This window comes from Eutrigla gurnardus, assembly GCF_963514095.1.
Source record: "Eutrigla gurnardus genome assembly, chromosome: 18".
Taxonomy (NCBI): Eukaryota; Metazoa; Chordata; class Actinopteri; order Perciformes; family Triglidae; genus Eutrigla; species Eutrigla gurnardus.
The window spans coordinates 2003459-2026124 of NC_139929.1; the positions used below are offsets into that span (position 1 = coordinate 2003459).

Below are 22666 nucleotides of genomic sequence, written 5' to 3' on the forward strand. Positions count from 1 at the left end.
ACCGGATCCTGTTCATGGGAAGGGGGCGGGATCTGGAATATACCGTTGTATAATCTATTGATGTATCGCGGTTTGTTGTTCATGAGTATTCAACGACTACATCGTGAATACCGCACCTACAAATTGTCACGTCTTATTTAGTTAAGGCGCCTCTTAAGTCTTAAGTTGCTGAAACCTTCATACTGTTAATAAGTTGCCTTTGAGTTGCACGGTGTAAAGCCCTCTGCGACAACCTTTTCTTCACTAGTTAGCTAGTTTTCAACTAGCTATACATTCTCACTTCTGACCACTAGAGTGTGCCGTAGTGTTTCTAATTATTTTTCTCAAGCAAGAACAACAAGAGTCATCATACTGGCAGGGTTTAATTGTGCATTTATGAAGTGCTTTAGAGGAGATTTTTAAAATATCGCAATATATCGTGTATCGCGATACAACCTAAAAATATAGTTTGTATTGTCCAGCCCTAGACTTGGTTTAAAGTTGTCTTAAAATGGGCTGAAATAACAACGTCTTCCATAAATAGAAAGAATTAGCAAGCAATGTCAAAGGTATATCTTTCAACACACACACACACACACACACACACACACACACACAGTATGCACACATTTCTAGAAATTCATTCATATCCACAAGTTGTCCCTGCAAATGTTTGAAGATGAGGATGGAAATATTCATGAGGAACAGATGGGGCAACAGGTCTGATCCGAGTTATGCCCGTCCAAATTTATTTCCCCGAGAACCTGGCACACCGTAACGTCTCCTCGGCTGTAAATACCGAGATGTGCTGCCGCATACCTCCAGTGTCCTTCACATCTGCTGCCCTTAATGAGCGGAAAATCCCTTAAAAAAAGTAGTTTGACTTTTTAACTGGGCTTCTGCTGATGTTACAGAGTGACTCATCTCTCAGGTGTGTGTTCCTGTAATAACTCTGGTGTTGTCCTTTCCAGCTCCCTGCGATGCCGACGCCTTCTTCTGTCACAGCAACATGTGCATCAACAACACGCTGGTGTGCAACGGCATGCAGAACTGCGTCTACCCCTGGGACGAGAACCAGTGCAAAGGTGAGAGGTCACTTCACGGCTTCAGACTCAGGGTGAAGTGTTTCAGCACCACGGACAGCGACGGGGAACTCTGTGGGTTTGGAGTCCACTCGTACGTCTGCTCGTCACGACTGTTAGTGATAATAGACAGCTAGCTGCATTGATCTGCTGTGTTGCTTCTGGCTAGAGGCATCGTTTGTGTTGTTTCCATGACAACACGGGTGCTGCAGTCAAATAAAGGTGAGATTAGTCCACCTAAACTTTGATTAGGCGTTTTTTTACGTAGCTTTTTGTTATTGCTTTTATTGTTTGAACCATTTTTAGACACATATACATATGAGTTATATTGATAAATATCATATAAATTAGATTTATATGATTTTATATGATTTAATGATTTTTTCCAATCAGATTCATACTGTTTGACGGGAACCGACTTTTCTTTGTGATATTGATTTCTGTTTGTTGAGTGGGACAAAATATGTAATACATTTAATGTGATTGTTTATGATTTCCTCGATGCCAATGTTGAAGGAAAATACTTTAATTTAGAGCACAAACACATTTTTAATTGGGAATTCCTGGATTGACAAAGCAAATGAATCACACCATACCTACTTTGTAAATGTAAATGTTACCTTTGATGTAGTTTTTTACTATTGAATAATACTATTGTATTAAATATCTAATTAAATTATATATATTAAATAATATATTCTTAGAAGACCAGAGTTTACCCTCAGCTGATCCAGTTCTCGGTCCAGGTCTTCTCTGGATCGCGCCCTGACGCGTTGTATTCTCTGTCATTGAGAAACCGTCAGTTTCACCATCTCCTCTGTCGTTTGCTTCCTCGTTAACTCCTGAATTTTAAAGCCACCGGATCTATACATCGATCCCCACACCGTCTCGCCACCGCCGGCTCCAGAGTCCATCTCCACCTCTAACCCGACATTTCCTCTCATTGCAGTCTTTGTATGCTACACCATGAGCCGTGGTTTTTTTTTCCTCTGCATTATACCGCCAATCAATTAGTCCTCTGTTCCTCTGCCTTTCGTGACCCAACGCTGTATTTGCAGGAACATTAGACGAGCTCTATACTGTATCTCCCCCGAGGCCTCGGGCAACGAAACTCCCACGTCAATAAATGCAATGTGTCTTTGATGGTAATTTCGCTGTTGTGCTTCCAAATCCACACTAACTCTCTCTCTCTGGGTACGATTCCTCAGCCCGACAGTTCCCCTCCCCTCCTGTAGATCAGATAGAGGAGCTGCACACACACGGAGACGCCACACTACCGTAACTCTCTCTTAAGCAGAGCAAAATGACAAATGGCCTCAATTAATTAAATCCTGCACGGCACTATTGCTCACTGCAGACGAGGACACCTCCTCCACTCTGCAGAGTCTGCGATTGTGCAGAAGTCAGCGTGGAGTAGTTGCATGTTCCTCAGCCTGCTCCGCTGCAGTGGAACACACATTTGTCCTCATTAGCGTTTTATTCCCTTCTCCTTCTGAATGTCACCGTTTGCTGTCGTTGAAGCGCTGCGTGTTCCTACAGCATTTAAACGCCACACATCTCCTCTCCACAGTCTGAAGAGACGAAAGCTACGACTCAATATCTTCTTGATAGCTCGGGAAAGTCACCGCCTTCATCTTCATCATCATGTTAATGTTAATTAGTTGAGAGACTTTTTGTACATCTGTGTTGCTTTTTCTGACAATTTACTACGCCTCCGCCTTAGTTACTGTTGCTATGTCATTCTCACATCCATGGACAATGACATAAAAGGCAGAATCAGTAAGTAGTATCTTTAATAAGGGATCCTTGATAAGAGGAGGTTGGAAAAAGCTTTTTAATTTGTGTCTAGTGTCCAATTTAATCAGCTGTAGCTAGTTAGTTAATGAAGCTACGTGATGTCGTGCTGAAACACTGAGGCTAACGCTAACGAGATCCCGCCAAAAAGTCAGATTTAGATGCGTAGTTGTTTGAAACCGTTTCACTTTTTATGTAAAAAGAAAATGACAAAATCACGCCCGTAATGTTTCCACGAACGTGTTTCCTTACCAGCTGTTACGTTGCTTTAAGCTCTTCTTCACCTTTTAATGCATAGAGAGCCAATGATTGCTTTCTGGAGGGAAAATCCAATAGAGCAAAACAGAGCTGCAATGTTGCCTACACACGATAGTCTGGATCAGGACCAGGACCAGGACCACAACGGTGGAGGAGTACTACACAGTGGGCTTTTTTTTTTCAATTTAACCTGAAACCTCACACGATGACGTAGCATTAAAATGCCGCTGGCCTTGGAGGCCATGAATCAGTCGCAGAGCTTCTTAAATCCAGCTGGTGATGTACTACAAGGTGTCTCACCTCTCCGTTGTCCTGTCTCTCTCTCTCCTCACAGAGAAGAGGAAAGCCAACATCTTGGACAACCTGAACAACACCAACGGCACCATCATCGGCGTCACCTGCTGCATCGTGCTCATCCTCCTCATCGTCTCCGTCATCGTCCAGATCAAGCAACCGCGCAAGAAGTACATCCTGCGGCGCGAGGACTTCGACCCCACCATGTTCCAGGAGGTCTTCGAGCCGCCCCACTACGAGCTGTGCACCTTGCGGAGCGCCACGGCGGCGGCAGCGGCCGCAGCGGCGACCTCGGCCGACCTGGTGGACCTGGCGGAGGACTTCGAGAACTACCACGCCCTCCGCCGCGCCTCCTCACGCTGCGTCCATGACCACCACTGTGGCTCCTCCCCCAACCCTGGCTCCGCCCACATATCCCAGCTGTCCCTGAGCGGGAGAGGGAGCCGCGGGAACTTGAGCAGCCGGGACGCCACCCTGCTCACGGACCTGGCGCAGCCGCCCATGGCGGTGCGCCCCCTGCTGCCCTCGGCCGGGAACCGCCGGAGCATCCTGGTCATGAAGCACAGCTACTCGCAGGAGGCGGCGGACAATGGCTGCGACCTGGACGACGACCTGGAGGAAGTTCCCACCACCAGCCACCGGCTTTCACGCCACGAAAAGGCAGTACAGCGGTCAGTATCCATAGATTTCTGATGAGGAAACGAGCAGCCGTAGACTTAACGATGGGGATGTGTGTGGTACATTTATGTTTGATTTATTTTAGCTTTCTTCTTCCTCTCATCATTCTTTAAGATTGTGATAAGCTTCTTTTTTTTGCATTGATCTTTGTTCTTTCTCCTCTTTTCCATCCTGATTTTTATTTTCACATGAATTATGATAGACAAATGTGCCCCCCCTCCCCTCTTTTGCATGCTCAAATCAAACACAGTGATGTATAGCTTACATCTATTAACTCCACTGTACTTTGAGGTTTTGTCAGATCTCATTTTAGACGATATTAATATTAATATTAATTATGTCACCAGTCCACTGTTAAGACAAGTGTTCGACCCGGTGCCTCGTAGAGACGAATAACTTCACTGACATTAAACCAAGCTGATTATAAAATATGCATTGATATTCCTAACTGTGATAATGAAAATATGACTTACAGGCTACGTAGTTTAAAAAAAACAGGATTTTACTGTGTACTTGCACCTTGACTGCTTGAAAAGTAACTGTACATGTTTACAAAAAGAAAAAACACTATGCAATATCCACATTTTTTGGAGAAATATGTTCCCTGCATGCACTTTCTATGTGCTCTTTCAGACTGTTGTCTTGACTGTTCCATTTGTTTTCTACTGAGTCTGCATGCGAGGTCTTCCCGGAGACTATAGCAAAAAAAAGAAGCACTAATGAAATCTATTGCTGTCGTGTAGCAATGTTGATACATTCTTTGACCTCTCTATGCAAACAAAAAGGAGTTTGATTATTAAACGAAGGAGCCATGACATTTCAGGTTCTGCCTCATTGGCTCTTTGAGCAAACATGAATCAGAGTACAACACAACTAGGGTCTAAGAGACAATCTCAAGGTAAGCACCCCCTTATCCAACAATTAAAACATCTACATGTTGTTGTGTACAGTCATCATCTGCCCAGTCAGTATATACTTTATGTAAGTTCTTTTTCCAGTGATTTGTTTGGTGCGGGTTTATGGACTGTTTTTTTTATTTATTATTATTTCTTCATTTCCAAGATGGTTTTCTTGCTTGCAGCCATCTTGGCCCTCCTAGTGAGTTTGTTTGAAAGTCTTTGTGATGCTTAAGTTCACACAGTGGTTATCCATTAGCATGGACTTTTTTTACTCAATCATCTTTAGTTGAAGCTGTTTGTTTTTTGTTTGTTGTTTTTTTTGCAAATAATGTGTCTAACCTCTGCACTTTTCTCCCAGTAGGAGTCACTTGTTTAAATCCACATAAAAGCACAAATTGGAAAGCGGACACAATCCCACATTTTTTTTTTATTAAAGTGGCAGTCCGTAAAATTTGTCATATTGCTTCTAGCAGCCTCTTTTGGCGGTAGATGGAACTGCAGGCAGGCGTCTGGATAAGATGGGAAGTTAAAAGAGAATTAAATAGATGGAAATGTTACGGACTGCCACTTTAAATGACATCAGTGGGATTTTTTGCACACACTAAAGAAAGCACATCTCAAACACATCCATACAGGATTCCTCTGTAGAGTTGCATGTTGTATGTAGTTTTTGTGTTTGGTTCCTTGTGAAGCTTCGTATTTATGCCCGTGTGTAACAGTTCATGTGGTTACGCTCCACGTTGCAATAAGCACAATATGAGACAGTGATATAAAATCATAGACGGATAAATGAACCAATGAGAGGAACTTATTTAAAAGAGTTAATATGGAGTCTGAGGAGCTCATGCTTGCATTTAGTGGAGCGGTCACATCGAGTGTTACCTACTGTTTTGTCTTTTTAGTGTGAAAAATGTGCTGTCCTGTGTGTGTGTGTGTGTGTGTGTGTGTGTGTGTGTGTGTGTGTGTGTGTGTGTGTGTGTGTGTGTGTGTGTGTGTGTGTGTGTGAGTGTGCGTCTGCTTATGTTCTACATTATGTTGCATTGTCTCCATCATGTAGACTTCTTGAGAATAGTGCGATCCTGGATCAGTACGAACGGGCATCACTGACGTATGAAAGAGCGGAGCGGAGATTTACACCAGCATGACGCTGCTGCTGCCGCTGATGATGATGATGATGATGATGATGATGATGATGATGATGATGATGATGATGATATGATGATGATGATGATGAAGGGACTTCAAAAGTAGATTGAATATTGTATTCATGTGCAAAGACGAACACACAAAGGACTAGATGAAACGCTGTGAAGCGTGCCGGCAGATTATTATCATTATTTTATTTTTTTCTAACTGGAAAGAAATGGACCTTTTTTTTCCCCGAATGATCGTAATTACTGATTCATTATGAAACTTTAAATTTGGGATGTTAGCCAGAAACATTATGTCACTGTCATAGATTCCTCGCTGAAGTTAAATGTGATCAAAACATCTTCACCTTGATTTTTTTTTTTCATTTTAAGCATGTATTTTTTCAAATGAGTAGCGAAACATATTATGATTTTTTTTTATAGCAAATTATTAGATGCTTGCAAGTTTGACTAATCTAGGATTTATTTCATTTATTAGTGAAAATTGAAATTGATTACTAGTCTAATTAAATTGAAAGCTGTTGGAATAACCAGAAGCAGTTTGATTTGGATAACAGTGTGGCTTGTGCATGCTTTCTCTATATCCATCCAAACATTAACAGACTAACATTAAAATATGAAAGCCCCTCCCCCTCCCTCCCCATCTACTAATACATAAGTCATAGGACCTTAAAGAGTAGTCAAAGAAAAAGTATCTTAATTAATTAATTGCATGTGTTTGCTTAGCCGAGTCACTAAAAAGAGAATTAAAGTGAATTTCATTTTTTCCTTATAACACTTCAAAAAACTCCCTTTTTCAACATGTTTTATTTTGAAAAAATACTTTAATTTTGGCAAATATATTCATGTCTGTTTGACTTCTAACTTCTTCTACTGTAGGAGCTTAATATCTTTGTATTAAAACAGACTTTTATACTCAAAATTGGAACGTTTTTACAGTTTACTCCAAATAATCTTTCAGGGCTGATTTTACCGATGCTTTGTAAAAAAAAAATCACAATAAAGCTTCACCTTTTATTATTTTCTTTGTTTTATTGTAGACAAATATGTTCCCCTGTCCCGTTGGTCTGTCCTCAAACTGTCTCTTTTTCCATATATTAGATGTTGATTTATTTGTTGTGGCTGATTTGCTTTTAGAGGAGGAAAAAAAAAAACTTGTTTAAGCAAGCAGGACGATAAAAATTACTTTTTGTTTGCCCTGATGAGATTAACCCCGTAAATACTGCAGAAGGGACGGATACAATAACGCGCTCACTGTCGGCGGGCTGCTTTTGTAGGAACAAGGTGAGAATAGCAGATCAGCTGTGAGCACAATGACACACATTTAATTATTTCACCGTGTCACTTTTTACGATATTCACCATCTGTGTGTGTTGTTTTCTGTATTTGATGTCATGCATGTATAATTTACATTATTTTCCACACATCTCTGCACACACTGAATAAAATGTTTTCTTTTCTATACGAACATCGCTCTCATCGTCTTTGTGTTGTCTCTCAGTTTTGTTATTTTTCAGTTTTTTTCAAGTGTCCAAACGACTCACAAACTCCATTTCCCAGCATGCACTCAGATAGAGCCCGGTAATTAAGTCAGTCCGGACCAATTTGATCATAAGCAGCCAATCAGGCAGCAGATGAGTAAGAAAGAAAAAGAAAAAGTTAGTGGGCCCAGGATAGACCCCAAAGTAATGGTGTTTTCATTTCTCTGCAGATACATCAGACAGATGCATCATTCCTCTGCATCTTGCCAAGTTTGACAGCGTTCGCCGCTAAAGTTTCTCAACTCTCTTTGCAACAAGAGCGAACTGTTGCCCCGAGCAACCTGACCCGATGTAGAGTTGTGATGAGGAAAGTGTGTGCACAAGTTTTTTTTCTTTGCTTTTTTTTTTTTTTTTTTTTTGCGACTGCAGAGGTGCGTTTTCCACCACAAGTGGCTGGAACTGACTGGAAGTTTGCTGTTTGAGAAATAAGAGTACCTTTAATGTCTTGGAGAAGAAAAAACGAAACAAAAAACAAACAGAATCAGGTTTTTTTGTTAAAAAAAAACAACATTTTCCTGTAATCATCAGAATATGAAATTGCATATTTCAGCTGCTGATGTCACCATTTATTTTTGATGTCATTTCTTCACAGTAGAGTATCAGGTTGTGTTTTTATATATGCGAAGTAACACGAAGCCTTGTTGAGATGACGAGGGGGAAAATAAGGATTTTTTTAAATAAAAGTGATGTTTGACGTCATAAATTGGTGCATAGGCCGATACATAACTACTGACCCAGCAACTAATGTTTGTTTATTCCCATGATTATTTACATACATTCTCTTTTCAGACTTGGTTTCATCGTGGTGTTTTTTATTATTATTTTATTTTTTGTTTGCATATTTATTTGATGACAGAAAATGCTGGACAGAATGTTTTCAATAAACTAATGTTTACTGATGCCACTGTGGTCATTTATTTTATCGATCCAATAATTCCTTCAAGCTTTTAATTCTTTTTTAATGTGACAGTAGTAAAGTACTACAGACCTGTTACAGACCAGTGGTGGGACCCACTGAGACTATAGACCTGTTACAGACCAGTGCTGGGACCCACTGAGACTACAGACCTGTTACAGACCAGTGCTGGGACCCACTGAGACTACAGACCTGTTACAGACCAGTGCTGGGACCCACTGAGACTACAGACCTGTTACATTTCGACAACATATATGACCCACTTCCAAAACACATTCATGTTTACACCGGGGAAGCATCCTTTTTTTTATTTTCCTTTTAAAAACTCAATCTCCCACAAATCCCACGATGAGTGACGTCACAAGTGTGCGCCTGTGTGGACTTCACAGCGCAGTGGCATGACTGTTTTCTTGACACACACACCTCCCTTCTGTAACAGTAGTATGTCCGAGTCTTCTTAGCAGGTCAGTCCGCGGTGTGACGTGTGCATTCATGACGTTATAGCAGTTATAATAGTAGCGGTAGTTTGCGTTAGTTTTCGCAGCTGAGGTCGCTAAAGTGACCCGCTAGCTCGACGTGCTAGCTATCTCTCTCTCACGTTATCATGGCTTACGCGCAGCTATTTAACGTCTTTCGCCGCAATGTACAACAGACGGCGACGCAGTTCTGTGCGCACAAATGCAAGCTCGCGCCACGCCAAGTAGGTCTGCTCGTGCACGCGCGCGGGGTCGCTTCGACGGTCGCGCGGCTGACCTTCCGCGGAGGAGCCGAGGCTCGTTCGTGCGCCGCGCCGCCGCTGATCAGCTGCTTCTTCCGGGCACCCCGGGGTGTCGTGTCGCTGCACTCCACGGCCAGGAATCACAGCAGCCCCGCGGAGAGAGACAGGTCGGTGACCGGGTACCGGGGTGGAGGCCCGCAGCCTTCAGCTGGACAGAAAGGTAACCATGGCAACCAGGGATTCATGATAAGAATTATATTATTATTAATTACACATAATAAAGAGAGATAACTTCGAATCAGGTTAATGTATTTATCGGATAAAACAAGCACCTATTATGGGTATTTTTTGTATGTGTATATGTAAGTTTTATTTATTTTATTTTTTATTATTATTATTATTATTTAATGTTTTTATATATATATATATTTTTTTTTTTTTTTTAAGAAAAAGAAAGAAAAATGAAAAGAAAAAGAAAATGATGTATATATTATATATATTTCAATAAAAATGTGGATGAAGAACCATCATATGTAAGTAAGTGTGTGATAACTCTGACCCTCAACATCTTCCAGTGAAAGAAGCCGGCAAAGACTTCACCTACCTGATAGTCGTCCTCATCGGCCTCGGAGTGACCGGTGGGCTGCTATACGTGGTGTTCCATGAGCTGTTTGCTTCCTCCAGTCCCAATAAAGTCTACGGGAAAGCTTTCCACAAAGTCAAGTTGGAGCCGGAGGTGAGAATGAGTTTGTCCTGACCTTTGGATTGCAGACACGGAGAGTGTGTGATGTGTAACACATCAGCGTTGGGGGTAGTGTGATGTATTAACTGAGCATTGGATTTGTTGTGCATCATGTTGCTGCAGACGATAGCAGCCTCTCACAAGCAACTACTGGCTTTCTATCTCCTTCTTTGGATAAATATTCTGCATTTTCTTAAATCCCCCTGGTGGCGGGTCACGCACATAACACGTTCCAGCGTCCCGGCTCTCCCCAGGTGGTCTCTCCTGGTTCCTCCTCTGAGACGACCTGCATCGCTCCTGAGAGGAAGAACCACTCTGACCCTTCATTCTGTCTCTGGACCTTTTTACATTAACATTGCGGGGAAAAGGAGTGATAATTACGCATTAAAAGGCGGCTTAAAAAGGACTTGTGTCTCTCCTCAACACTACACGACTATACTATATGTTGCACTGAATACGTGTATTTATTGTCACGATTACTGTGTTGAATTTTGTATTTTACCTGTTCTACAGTCAGTAGATCATTCAGTCATTTAATTTTTTTCTATGTAGGTGATTGGTGCATTTGGGGAGCCAATCAAGTGTTATGGGGAGACGACCCGTCGAGGGCGGAGGCAGCAAGTCAGGTGGGAATTTATGTTACTATGTCCAGATAAGTTGTTGTAGTGTTGAGGTGTGTTTTTGTCCTCATTGTGTGTGTTTCCACCTTCAGTCATCATGAGTACCTGAAGGACGGACTGAAGCATATGAGACTTAAGTTTTACATCGAAGGCTCTGAGCCGGGTCTCAAAGGAACCGTGCACTCGGAGTCAAAAGAGGTTTGTTGTTTTCCTTTTGCTAAATAGAGTCATAAGAAATGCTTTTTGCAGATATTCCCCAAAATTGGGATTCTGTTTTTAACTTTTAACTTTACTTCACAGAATCCCGAAACTGGAAAATACGAGTTCCGTTACATATTTGTGGAAGTAGATACCTACCCGAGACGGACTATTGTTGTGGAAGATAACCGATGAGCGAGATGACGAACTCAGAAAATGCATTGTGAAAATGGGAAGAATGCATTTGTGTTATTGGACAAATAGCTGAAGATTTATTGTAAATATATCATTTTCATTTCCCATTAAAAGCTATTACTTTGGTGTCGTTTGGTGAAGACCTCTGGACAAAAAGTCAAAATTTGAAGTGACATCTTATCAAAGATACTTTTAAATTGTAATTAAAAAGTTTGTTATATGCTTAAGTGTTTTCATTTTTCAGAGTTTTGGGTTGAAACTGTCACTATGATTGAACTTTCAGGTATTATTCCTAGTGTTGTGCTTAGAAATAACCTCAGTCACATACACCAACTGTTTATTCTCATAGGCCCGTTTTTCTTTTTAATTCACATATTTAGATTTTTTTTTGTTAACTTCATATTCCTATATTTGCTTGTCCTTTTGACAGTGGTAGACTGCGTTATGAAATACAACCACTAGATGGATGCAAAGAGTCAAGAAATAACAGCAACCTCATATGACCTTTTAGTTTTCTATTTTATCATTCGTTTACATGTTATATGTAATTAAATGGGTATATTCAATACATTTTGGAAGGCATCACCGGTGAACGTACCGACTGAGTATGTTATCATATGAATATATGTATTATTTAATGATATTAATGAAGAAAAAGATGTGTTGGTTTCATTTTCGGACCAAACCGATGCTGCCTTCATGACCCTCGGAAATATTGTGATTCACGATTAACCTCAATGAAACAATTCATAAAAAAAACGGCCCAAGAAAGATCACTTTATTGTAAGAACTCTACTGTAATACTCGAGAAGACAAGACGACATGATATTTATTTATTTTTTAATAATTATTATAAATAATTGTAATCGTTGCGTCTGCAGTTTACGAGAAGCACGGGAAGGCAACAGTCCCGTGAACGCCGCCCACTGTGAATGCACCCGTGAACGCAGCACGGGGGGGACGTGCTAAGTTGAGTCAGTTAACGCTAGCTTAAACAACTGCGGGACTAGTTTAGTTGTTTCTCCGATGTTGAGCTAACGAGTAGCTTGTCGTAAATAGTTAGTAACTCTTTTAGTTATGTAAAAAAGCAGGTACGTGTAAGTTGTTTTCATCGGCGGTGTGACTAAACAGAATCGCGGTTTATTGTTGTTATTGTTGTTGTTGTGGCGGCCTGCTAAGGCTAATTGCTACACGCTAAGCTAAGCTAGCCGTAGCTGCTAGGCTCGGTTCCTGGAAGCTCTGCCCGCATCATCGAATCCGAAACAAGGAGGGGGGGGGGGACATGGCACACACCTCCAGCTAACTCCCACACCAACACGTACGTTTAACAACCCTTTGTTGTGTTTAAATGTAACGTTGTCGAAGTCGGGCGACGTTAGCAACATTAGCTGAACACCTACACGTCAACGTCTGCCTTTAAAGTTACAGAAAGTGCTTTTTTTTTTACATTTAAACTCGGTTTAGCACAAGTGGTGAGATGCTGTTGTACCCTTTTTTATAAAAGTGAGCTAGTATTAATGACAACCTGTGTCATAGTGTGTTAAAGAAAGATAAACGACTACTTTTAGGAGAATTACTAATAATTCGCTGCTGTTTTCAGGGGTTGTTCCCCAGCGATGAGAGCCTACACTCACTGATTGACGTCTCACTAAGAAATGGAGCTGTACTGGTACATGTGAGTATGACCTATATATTACAACTTAATATAAAATTAGATGATGAATCAGGGTTCGTATGGGTGCTGGGAATCCTTGAAAACACCTGCATTTTAGTTTTACGGTTTGAAAAGTGCTTGGATTTAGACTAAAGGTCTTGAAATGTGTGTTGTATGTGATGACATCTATGATAGAACAGAGAAAAGAAGATCTCCATATTTGAGGGACTGAAAACAGCATTTTCTGACATTTCTTTATGAAAAATGACTTTTGATGATGAACAGATGATGAAAATAGTTGGTGATTATATTTCTGTGGATCTGTTAGTGGAATTAGTTTTCCTTTCATTTGTGGTCCTTCTGTAAAAAGCTGTCTCCAAACATCATGTTGGTTGTTTAGAGGACAATAACATCTCATTTAATGTGATGAACAAGTGACATCATAAGTAGACTGAATACTGACCATTGGATTGATACAAAGATGGAGTTTGCCACAGCTGGAAGGGGCTGGAAAAGCATGGAAATGCTTGAAAAGTGCTTGAATTTGACTTTAGAAAAGGTGTTGCAACCATCCTTGTTTTACACCCCCATCATCTCTCTCTTTTACAGAGTTGTTATTATATTCATCATTATCAAGATATTCTTCTACGTATGCTGGTACCGATCAAGACAGAGGCAACTGGCGGCGTACCTGAGCAACCCCCGCAATGCTCAGATAGTCATCGTGGGAGGAAGAGCCTACCTTCACCAGATGTGTGAGAGACAAAGTGTAAGTGCAGACCTACAACGTACACATGTCCTACATTTAAACCGTGTAATCCAGCGCTCCACTGCTAAAGTGGTTTTGTGCCCTCCAGGCATTGTCTTATATTATAGCCGAGGCCAAGTAGTGTTTTGGTATTAAAGAGAATCTCTTTGTTGGCGGAGAAACTTGAAAAAAAGAGATGGCAAAGATATACATTTTGAATGTATACCCTTGTGATATTGATGAAGAGAGGAGGTGTTTTTGTTGTTCGCTATTGATCCAAAATCTTCAGTAAGTGTTCAAAGGGAGCATGGAAAAGTGTTTTCACGCCGTTTCATGAATGGCGGGGGAGTTTTCTGCTAATGGAGAGAAGTCAGAATTGGACTTCTGTGGTCGTTTTTTTAAAAAGAGAAAGACAAATAAGGTCACAGTTGTGTCACATTTTTTTTGCAGAGGAGTTATTTACTCTCTCAGGGAGGCATGTGGTTTTCACAAGGCCGACTACATTTCCACTCTGGGTGACATACAGAGCGAGTATTAATAGTTGGATGCTTCTGGTCTGCATACACTTACATTTTTTCTGTCATGTTTGTTTGACCTTGTTGACAACGGAGGTTTGGCAGATCAGGTCGCAGCTTTGACAGCTACTCGGTTAGAAAGTGGGACCGGACCTTTTTGTTTATAGCTTGTGAAATTTCAACCGTGCATGTGAGATTTTTTTATTTTTTTGTGTGCAAATGTCAGTGAAGACACAGAGAGCAAGGCAGGAGTCGACTGATTTACAGACCGTGATCTATGTCTCATGGAAGGTCTATTTATTCCCCTGGGAAAATAATCCAATTATCAATTATGTCCCATGAAAATAATGTAATTGTATGGGAGAAAATGGATGCTATCTACTAATTTTTCATTTCCATGAGATTCTGATTAGTGTATATGATTAGTTTGAGATGCTTTTTTAAGTCATTTGATTCCATGACCTTCATAGATGTCTTTCTGTTTTGGGTTGTAACATTTTGCTGATACATCGTTTTATACATATTTTGAAGTTGGCTACAAAATACAGGCTTGTTGGTCATTTGTTCCCTTCAAGTGCTCTCAGGATGTAGTTTTATTTGTCAAGACTAGTAGGTACCCTTTCCTCGATATCTTTTCTGTGGACTTTGCCACAATATAGTCGGCCATCATGATCCACTTCCTCTCGGGCCTTTCTGCTTTACTGCCTCTCTAAAACACCTGGAAGTGATCTCCGCCACTCAGAACATTCCCAAAATGTGCCACATGGATCATATAAAAACAGGTTTCTCTTAACGTTTCTCTCATTTCCACTTCCTAGTTCTTATTAACAACTAATGTTCCATGAATGCAACGGCATCAACGCATTTCACAAGAAATGTATTGATATAAATCGAAGTCAATGTAGTCGTTTCCCGTTAATCTCGCCTCTGCAGCGGCTTCTTGAGATCTTTATCATCGCAGTCGTTCCATCCGAGAGGCACACACCGAGATATTTTAAGCTTTGTTTGGAATATTTGTGCAACAGGAAATGCCCCAGTAATAAAAATAAATAAAGTCAAAGCCGTTGAAACCAAGAGATGCTTGGACTTTGTGGCCTCGGGTTTCCCCTAGACCCGCTCTTACATCTTATGTTCGATCTGAAACGTCAGAGGAAGTCTGATCCAAGTTGAAGATTGACATTCTGTCTATCTTATCAGACATGTAGCTTTGTGGAAGGCCCGCCTCTAAGATGATTCAACTGATCAATTAAAAGGCAATGTAAGATATTAACATCGTAAAACTTCTCTGTCAGTTAACAAACCAGTCTGTTATTTTAAAATAATCTCTGAAGTCTTGAAGCCGAGGTGAATTTCAATTTATGGCTTTAACTTTGAGTATTCTGGCTCATTAAACGTGCAGTAACATCCTCCTTTCACACACCTTTTCTACCTCTTCCTACTCTCTCACCTCCCCTAATCCCTAATCGGTCTTTATTCCACTACTCTTCTCTTTCCTCGTCTTCGGTTTTCTTTCTTTCTTCCTCCCCCCGCTCATTCCCTCTGCCGTCTCTGGTGTATAGTGTTCCCTGTTTAGATTTTAATGGAATGTGCAGCAGGGAGGCCCCCACGGTCATCCATAACCTGGCACCCGAAAGTTTTCTGGAGAGACGCCAGGACGACTCCAGTGAAGTCCTGCTCCTTGAATGAATCAAACATAGTTGGGGGGGGTGTTGTATCGCTCACTAACCCTTTTGAAAGGTCTTATTCATGGTAACGTTTGATCCACTGGCCCTAAAGAGAGATGGAAGATTAATTGTGTCTATATCATCGGACTTCACCCTATTTATCAGCTCTTTGGGGCCTTACAGAAACAGTGGTGACTATTCCAGGTTATTTGTGTGGTAATGATCTTGAATGTAGCACGGTCAGTTGCTGCATGTTCCCAGCATCGTGCTCCATCACGGCCACGGCAACAGGACGGCGAGTTTAATCGAATTAAAACGCCAGTCTGCAAAGGCATCGATCATTTTGAAACGGGCGATGGAGGGGATAACGTAGCTGTGTGTTGATAATGCTCCAACCTCAGATATACTCACTTTATCGTCGGTGGCTTGGCTTCCTCCTCCACTTTGTCAGCTTTTGTTCGAGCCGTCACGCAAAGAAAATGATCCCCGCTATTTCTATTATTATGAAATGCTGTAGGCTGTCATGTCAGTCTTTATTTATTTAAAGGGACTGTGTGTGTGTGTGTGTGTGTGTGTGTGTGTGTGTGTGTGTGTGTGTGTGTGTGTGTGTGTGTGTGTGTGTGTGTGTGTGTGTGTGTGTGTGTGTGTGTGTGTGTGTGTGTGGTGTGTGTGTGTGTGTGTGTGTTCTGTATTTTGTGCAAACCACTTTATTGGCGGTGTAAACACGGTTCATCAGGTTTGAAAACACACTCTAGCACAGAAAAGTGGTGTGATACAAGCAGCCCAGTGCACTTACACCATCGTTTATTCCTCCTAGAATAGTGTTGTGCTGTTTGTTTGGTGATGTTTGTATTTCAGTGTGTGTGTAGACATGTTTATGCCCGGGGCAAAGAGTTTATAGGAAGTTCAATATAGAAATGTCCTTTCACAGTGTTATCAGTGATGACATTGCTGTTGTTGGCTTTAGCTAATAGATTGATGTGCTTCTGTCGTTAACTCTCTCTGTTCCCTCCTGCAGCAAACCCCCGTCTGGCCCAGGTGGTTCAGCGTCGAGGACGACCCGTCGATAGAAGAGCCCTCCACGGCGCTGCCACCAGCTGCATCCTTCTCCCACTTGGACATGCCACCGCCATACGAGGCAGTCTCTGGAGGTAAACACACACACACACACACACACACCTCCTCATTCACCAAAGCAGATTTGAGACAGGAAGACGGCGTCATTCTTCTTTTTTTTTTACCACTTGTTCTCATTCGTCCATAATTGACCTCGATCCGGGCGACAGCGAGGGGAAAGTCCGCCCGGTTTCCCCCTTGCGGTTGCTGCGTTTACGTAGTTTCACTTTCTCACTGTGATTTTCAGTGGAGATGTGTGTCACTGAAAAGGAGATGAATGACTGGACATGCTTCGTGTTTTATTCACTCTGAACAAACTCTACTGCCACTAATGATTATTTTTCTTTCAATTCATGGCATTTTGACCTATCCATCTAAACAATTAAATCTTAATTTATCTTTTAATTTAAGTTCATTTTTCTTTGACAAACATGACGTCGTTGCATAATGCAGCACAAAACAAACGTGTAAAAAACGTTTACATAGGGAGCAGATAGCAGAGTGTTTTGCTGTCAAACATAGAAATATATGCTCCCCATGTTCTCACCGGCAGGCTATGGAGTAGTAGTCTAATGTAAAAATGATTCCTAGTGAGACCATAATTTGATATTGATCCATCAAAAATACACTAGCACTGAAATCTTAAATAATAGAGTATGAAAATATGCCGTATTCTTCTTCTTCACAAGCCCAGACTTGCCGGTGTGTGTTTTTTTTTAGTTTTAATCACTTCTATGGCAGCAGACAGACAACGTCATAGCTTTATGAGTGTATTTAGCAAGTATAATGACAAAAGATCAATAATACATAAATATTGGCATTGTGGGTAACAGCGTTAACCCCTTAACACTGAAGTATAAGTCGAGTTTAAGCCTAAAAATGCTACTCCTTCACTCTAACCCACACCAAATGCAATCACTGACCATAGTACAGCTTTTTAACTCCTTTTCCTGCAATTGTTGGAACTACTACAAACCTTTCCCAACAGCACCAGCAGTATGTGTCCATCAGAATCAATGCAATGATTGCCTGCTTACTGACCGTATGTGTCATGTGTTAATGCTTCGTCATCGGGACTTCCTGTAATTGTTTAGTGATGTTTGTACGTTTCTAAGTCTTTGAGGAAGTGTTTAAAAGGAAGTTATAATATTCTTCTAACCAGTGGAGATGTGTCCAATAGAAGCAGCCTCGTTAGTGTCCTAATAGTGTTATAAACGAGGCTCTGTTAATTGACTAATCTGATTTCCTCTGAAGTGTTTGTCCTGTCTGACAGCAGGATGTGGTTATAGAGGGTGGAAGTCATGACATTTCAGGACTAATTGTGTTACATGATTTCATCTACGCCCCCGTCACATATGATCGGGTTTTCCCCATCAAGGATGTGCCTCGGGGCTTGCTTTAATATCAATATTGTAACTGGCACTAAGGTTTCCTATGCACAGATACTGTGCATACTATCTTTGATCAAATTGTAATTCTGTGACCTTGTGAGAACGCTCAGGTGTAACTTGGCTTCAGGCAAGTGAAAAGGGAGCTGCATTTTATAATTCATTTCATTTATAATGATGGCAAACAAGAGAAACGGTTGCCCGGGCAACGAGAAGATAGAGAAGATTACAACATTTTAAAGGAGAAGAAGTTCAGAATGGAAGAAGGCCTGCAGACGTTATTTGATTTTGAGGAGGAGGAGGAGGAGGAGGAGGATACCACTGCTCTGGGGTCAGTTATTTTTTGTCTTCCTCACCGTCACTAGGTTTTGGAGAGTAACACACTTGTCATTTGGTGATGTAGCTTTGGGAGCGAGGCAGTGAAGCTAGTGCAGCCACGGCAGAATGATTGTAAAAATGAGATGTCAGGCGTGATGTTCGACCTAATGCGTGTTTGAGTTTGTAGACTGCTGATCTACTGGTTGACCCGTTTCCTCCCTTTCCTTTCCAGAGGACGACCTGAAGCCGCCTCCTTACAGCGAGTGTGCTCACGGAGACGAGGCGGGCGCTCCTCAGCCCTCCCACTCCGCTCATGTCATTCCTGAGGCAGACGCCATCAGCGTGAACGAAGCCCCGCCCCCTTACACACTGTCTCCCCCGACACAAGTCAATCAGCAAGACGTCCTTGTTGGCCACGGCGAGTCCCAGTCCGAGAACAGGTGCACCTATTAGACCCCCGATAGACGCCGGTTTTTGCCTTTTTTCCACGCCCTGCCTTTCCGACATCCAACCTCAGTGATCGTTGCCAGCCTGACGCTCGCTACGCGAGAGCGGACGTTTCTGTGTTTGAGCGCGTGTGTGTGTGTGTGCACGAGTGTGAGAGTGTTTGGTGATTTTTTTTTCTACTTGAACTGTGTAAAAGAAGCCGTCGTCCGAGTTCGGCAATAACGGATGATATCAGCAAGCCTGTGTGCCTCAGTTCAGGACCGCAGAACCTCCTCCCCCGCCCCCCCAAGCCAGGATCACGGTGGTCCCCTGGACCGGGACTCCGGAGGTCCAGATGAGCAGAGAAACGGGTACTTTTTAGGCGTCTTCTCTTCTATAAAGTTGTTCCCTGCCGTCCGAGGCCACTTCCTTTCACGTATCCAGACCAACACTCATTCTCTCAGCCTGTTGAGGACATGAGTGTTCACTTCCTGCTGCTGTGACGCATTCAGGACGGTGTGTGTTTATGGGAATCGCTACAGAACTTAATAACACTGCGTCATATTCAATTCTTAGTGGATGGACTATTATCTCACAGATCTACGATGTCGCAGCGATCACACATAGCTGCTGTCTTTTCACATTAAGGCAGAATATTATATTATTATTGTTTGGCAGCATCACCGACACACAGGAGCAAACACGCTTTGGTAATACAACTAATAACGGGCTGAATTCATACTGTTGATACTTAAAAAAAAATATTTTTATTATTAATAATAATCTGCAGGAACATTGCGTGCAAACGTCGTCCTTCTGTTCCGCTCTCACAGCAATCTAAGCGACGTTCTGTGATTAATCTCGGTCCAAAAGTCAAAATATATCAGAAAAAGATCCGTCCCAAAGTTCAGCAACCTGATTTTTTTTTATTTCTCACAAAATATTTGACTTTAATCCGTGTTTGTTTGCCAAAAATGTTGTGAAATGTCAAATAATCACGGACTAAAGCCAAGGATATAATGCACAAATTACATTTATATATCCACAATAACACAAAATCATACTGCTATTATTACAACTACTACTAATGTACATGCAAACGCTTTATGAAATAGAAATGTTGTGATTCCCCCCACCCATCGCACATTTGCTGCATAGATGTGCAAATTAAATAACATGCAATTTCTTCAAACTGTTCCTATCGATGCTTCATTAAATGTTATGGAAGACGGAGAACTATTCTGATAATGGATGTGCAAATAGTCTCTAAATAATGACCTCATCAGCACAACGGGTTATGTTTAATATATGATGGTAATTATACCGGGACATTAGACAACCCGAGCGTTGGCGTCTATGAAGGGAAGTGAGTCGGTGAACTGAGAGAAAGCTTTATGGTGAAGAAGACGAGCTCCTTCTCTGTCGTCACCGTTTCCTGCTGGTTTCGGTGGCGCCTGAACGCCACACAGAAAAGCCGGAAACGAGAAGTTTATTACGTCCGGATCTTTGGGCAAAGTTGTGGAAAAGTGATTCCTCCTTCCCTGAAATCATATTTCCTGTAGTTGTAGATCCAGTTGTAAGATAATCAGATCACTTATGAATTGTAATATTGAGCTAAAGGCGTGAATTTAAAAAAAAAAATTTATACATGAAAAAGGATAAAAATATATAAATACACTCAGAGCTCAGGCTAAATACACTTTTGGAGCCGAAGGCTAAAAAGTAATCGACACAACTCAGTTATTCCTCCTTTTTTTTCTTCATAAATGTTGCAAAATGAAGACTAACCAAAAAAACATTTTTAATAACTGTCTGTTCCTTTTGTAATCGTAATAATCTGCCACCGGCTGGTAGACGTCAGCCGACTGTTTCTCTTCTGGTGTTTCTGGTGTTGCTTTGGGAGAGGTTGTTACTCTGCTTTTTGCTTCTTCTTTTTTTGTATCACTGCATTTCAGATAATCCCAGAAAATAACACTGTAGGACGATGCTCCCAAGTGATCCTATGTTTGTTTCAGAAATGCTCTAATCTGTGTAAGTTTAAACCAGGAGGAAAGGAAACGTGTAAATGTTTTTGCCTTTTTGAGGGAGAGAGTATATAACGGGTGGATCTTCAATTTAAAATGTGACGTGTTTTTTTTGTTTTATAATGATAATCCTTTGTATTGTGATGACAAATCGTGGAGCATCGATCACCGGTGCCTCTAAAAGAACCTTTTCCTGTTTTGTTTGAAATCCGAAGCTGCGATGAACAGACGTGAATGTAGCCGCGTGATGACGAGCAGCTCGTCCTCCTAACTTCACGTTCATTCCCTCCGTCGGGCGACGTGGCGATGCCTCCACGCTGTAGCTTTGAGTCATGAGGATTTGAGGAGGGGGGGATCCGTCTTCTGTATTAAAATGTTGTTCATAATTGTGCTGTTTGTGTTTTCTTGCTTCGGCAGCTTAACGGCCTTCTGAGCTCCAAAACAGACCTTTTACTACTTTAAATATCTCACTAGCAGACATTGGATTCCTCATGATTTGTTTTCCCGTTGATGTTAAATTTCTACTTTTAGCAGATTTGATAAAAGGTTTTCTATTGGAAGTCCAAACCGATACGACCTCCCTCGTTGACCTCCATTCAGGATTGTTTGCTCGGACTTTGGAAAGCTCTCCTCGGAGCCAAGTCGTTACATAACGGGTCAGGACTCGCTGTGATGGTAAACAGAGCTGCATGGGTAACGTCACGTTAAATCACCTTCAAAAAGCTTTTTTGTACATGATTTTATTTTTATGTCTTCTTGCTGAGCTGCAGTGGGAAGACTCGAGGGGAAAAGATGATTTTTGAAGGATACTTTTCATGATTTTGTTCAATTCTGGGAAAAAAAGTTCTCAATATATCTCAGAATCCTGTTAGGAACTGATCCCTGAACAGCAAGACTATTGTTTTTTAGACCAACTAGGAAAAAGAGTGATCCTATGATCTGCCACTAGGGGGCAGTGTTGCACCAGTGATGCTGTTTCCGTGCAGCACCTGTTGCTCATCACAAGCTGCTCTTTGGGGTCGCTTCAGTATTGATTGATGTCTTTTATTGCACTTTTCTTTATTTTTTTGTGACAGAAATTGGCATTCATATTTGTCCCAAAGTTTTATTCTTTAGAAGGGGAGAGAGAGAAAATAGATATTGGGCTTGATCAAGATCAATAGTACAGCCCTCTTGTGGAATATGGAGCAAAGTGGATACTCAAGGGCGTTCATTTTTCATATCTTTGCCTCTCAGCCGCTGCATACAGATCAGCCAGCTTTAGCAATTTGCAATGTGTGCACAGTTGATTCTAAAGCTTTTTCTTATTTTGTGGAAGCATATTGTGCATGAGATGAAATCAGATCAATTTGAAAGCCATGAACAAGCCATCCAAGATGAACTGTGACACGATAGAGGATGCTCTCATGTCTCTTATTAATGGTGGAAATATAAATAAATGTATAATTAGGAATGAGTTGCATCCATTCATGTTTTATCAAGCTATTCAGATGAAGGTGATCAGTCAATAACGCAGCCTTCATGTATTCATGCATGACGGCGTGTCGGTGTTAAATACAGTCAGATTAGCACTCGGAGCTTGTCACCGCTTTGGCTTTGAGTAATTGATGCTTTCAGGGGGGAAAATATTTGCATTTTAGTGAGAGAGGCAACAATCCATCTTTTTAAAACCTGCTCTTTTTTTTTTACTAATCATTACATCTCAGTATAAACAGCTGTATAATGGATGCACAGTCTCCTCAAGGATA

At 41.4% G+C, this 22666-nt stretch overlaps 3 protein-coding genes across 8 annotated transcripts in view; all 3 read left to right on the plus strand.

Moving 5' to 3' along the window:
• neto1l (neuropilin (NRP) and tolloid (TLL)-like 1, like) overlaps positions 1-8569 on the plus strand; it is a 56208-nt gene extending 47639 nt beyond the window's left edge. For 2 of the 5 annotated variants that reach the window (XM_084033869.1, XM_084033868.1), the window contains 3 exons: positions 951-1064; positions 3448-4078; positions 6042-8569. In XM_084033869.1, the coding sequence (XP_083889995.1) occupies positions 951-1064; positions 3448-4078; positions 6042-6129 (833 nt within the window). In that variant the 3' untranslated portion in view covers positions 6130-8569. Of the gene's footprint in view, positions 1-950; positions 1065-3447; positions 4079-4908; positions 4984-6041 lie in introns of all 5 variants that reach the window. The other 3 variants (XM_084033870.1, XM_084033871.1, XM_084033872.1) reach the window with 3 other exon arrangements.
• A 400-nt stretch (positions 8570-8969) lies between these two features.
• On the plus strand, positions 8970-11292 carry timm21 (translocase of inner mitochondrial membrane 21). The gene is made up of 5 exons (XM_084033323.1): positions 8970-9530; positions 9886-10046; positions 10605-10678; positions 10765-10870; positions 10973-11292. Exons 1-5 carry the CDS (start codon positions 9197-9199, stop codon positions 11063-11065), a joined length of 768 nt encoding a protein of 255 aa, XP_083889449.1. The 5' UTR covers positions 8970-9196; the 3' UTR covers positions 11066-11292.
• Positions 11293-12017: 725 nt separating this feature from the next.
• LOC311029032 (uncharacterized protein) lies at positions 12018-21304 on the plus strand. Of its 2 annotated transcripts, none has more exons than XM_084033889.1 (5): positions 12018-12156; positions 12666-12740; positions 13329-13488; positions 16665-16797; positions 18701-21304. In XM_084033889.1, the coding sequence occupies exons 2-5, from the start codon at positions 12721-12723 to the stop codon at positions 18919-18921; spliced, it is 534 nt and encodes a 177-aa protein (XP_083890015.1). In that variant the 5' UTR covers positions 12018-12156; positions 12666-12720; the 3' UTR covers positions 18922-21304. The 2 variants fall into 2 exon arrangements, with proteins under 2 accessions (XP_083890015.1, XP_083890014.1); XM_084033888.1 differs by having other exon boundaries at positions 12039-12383.
• The last annotated feature ends 1362 nt before the right edge of the window (positions 21305-22666 follow it).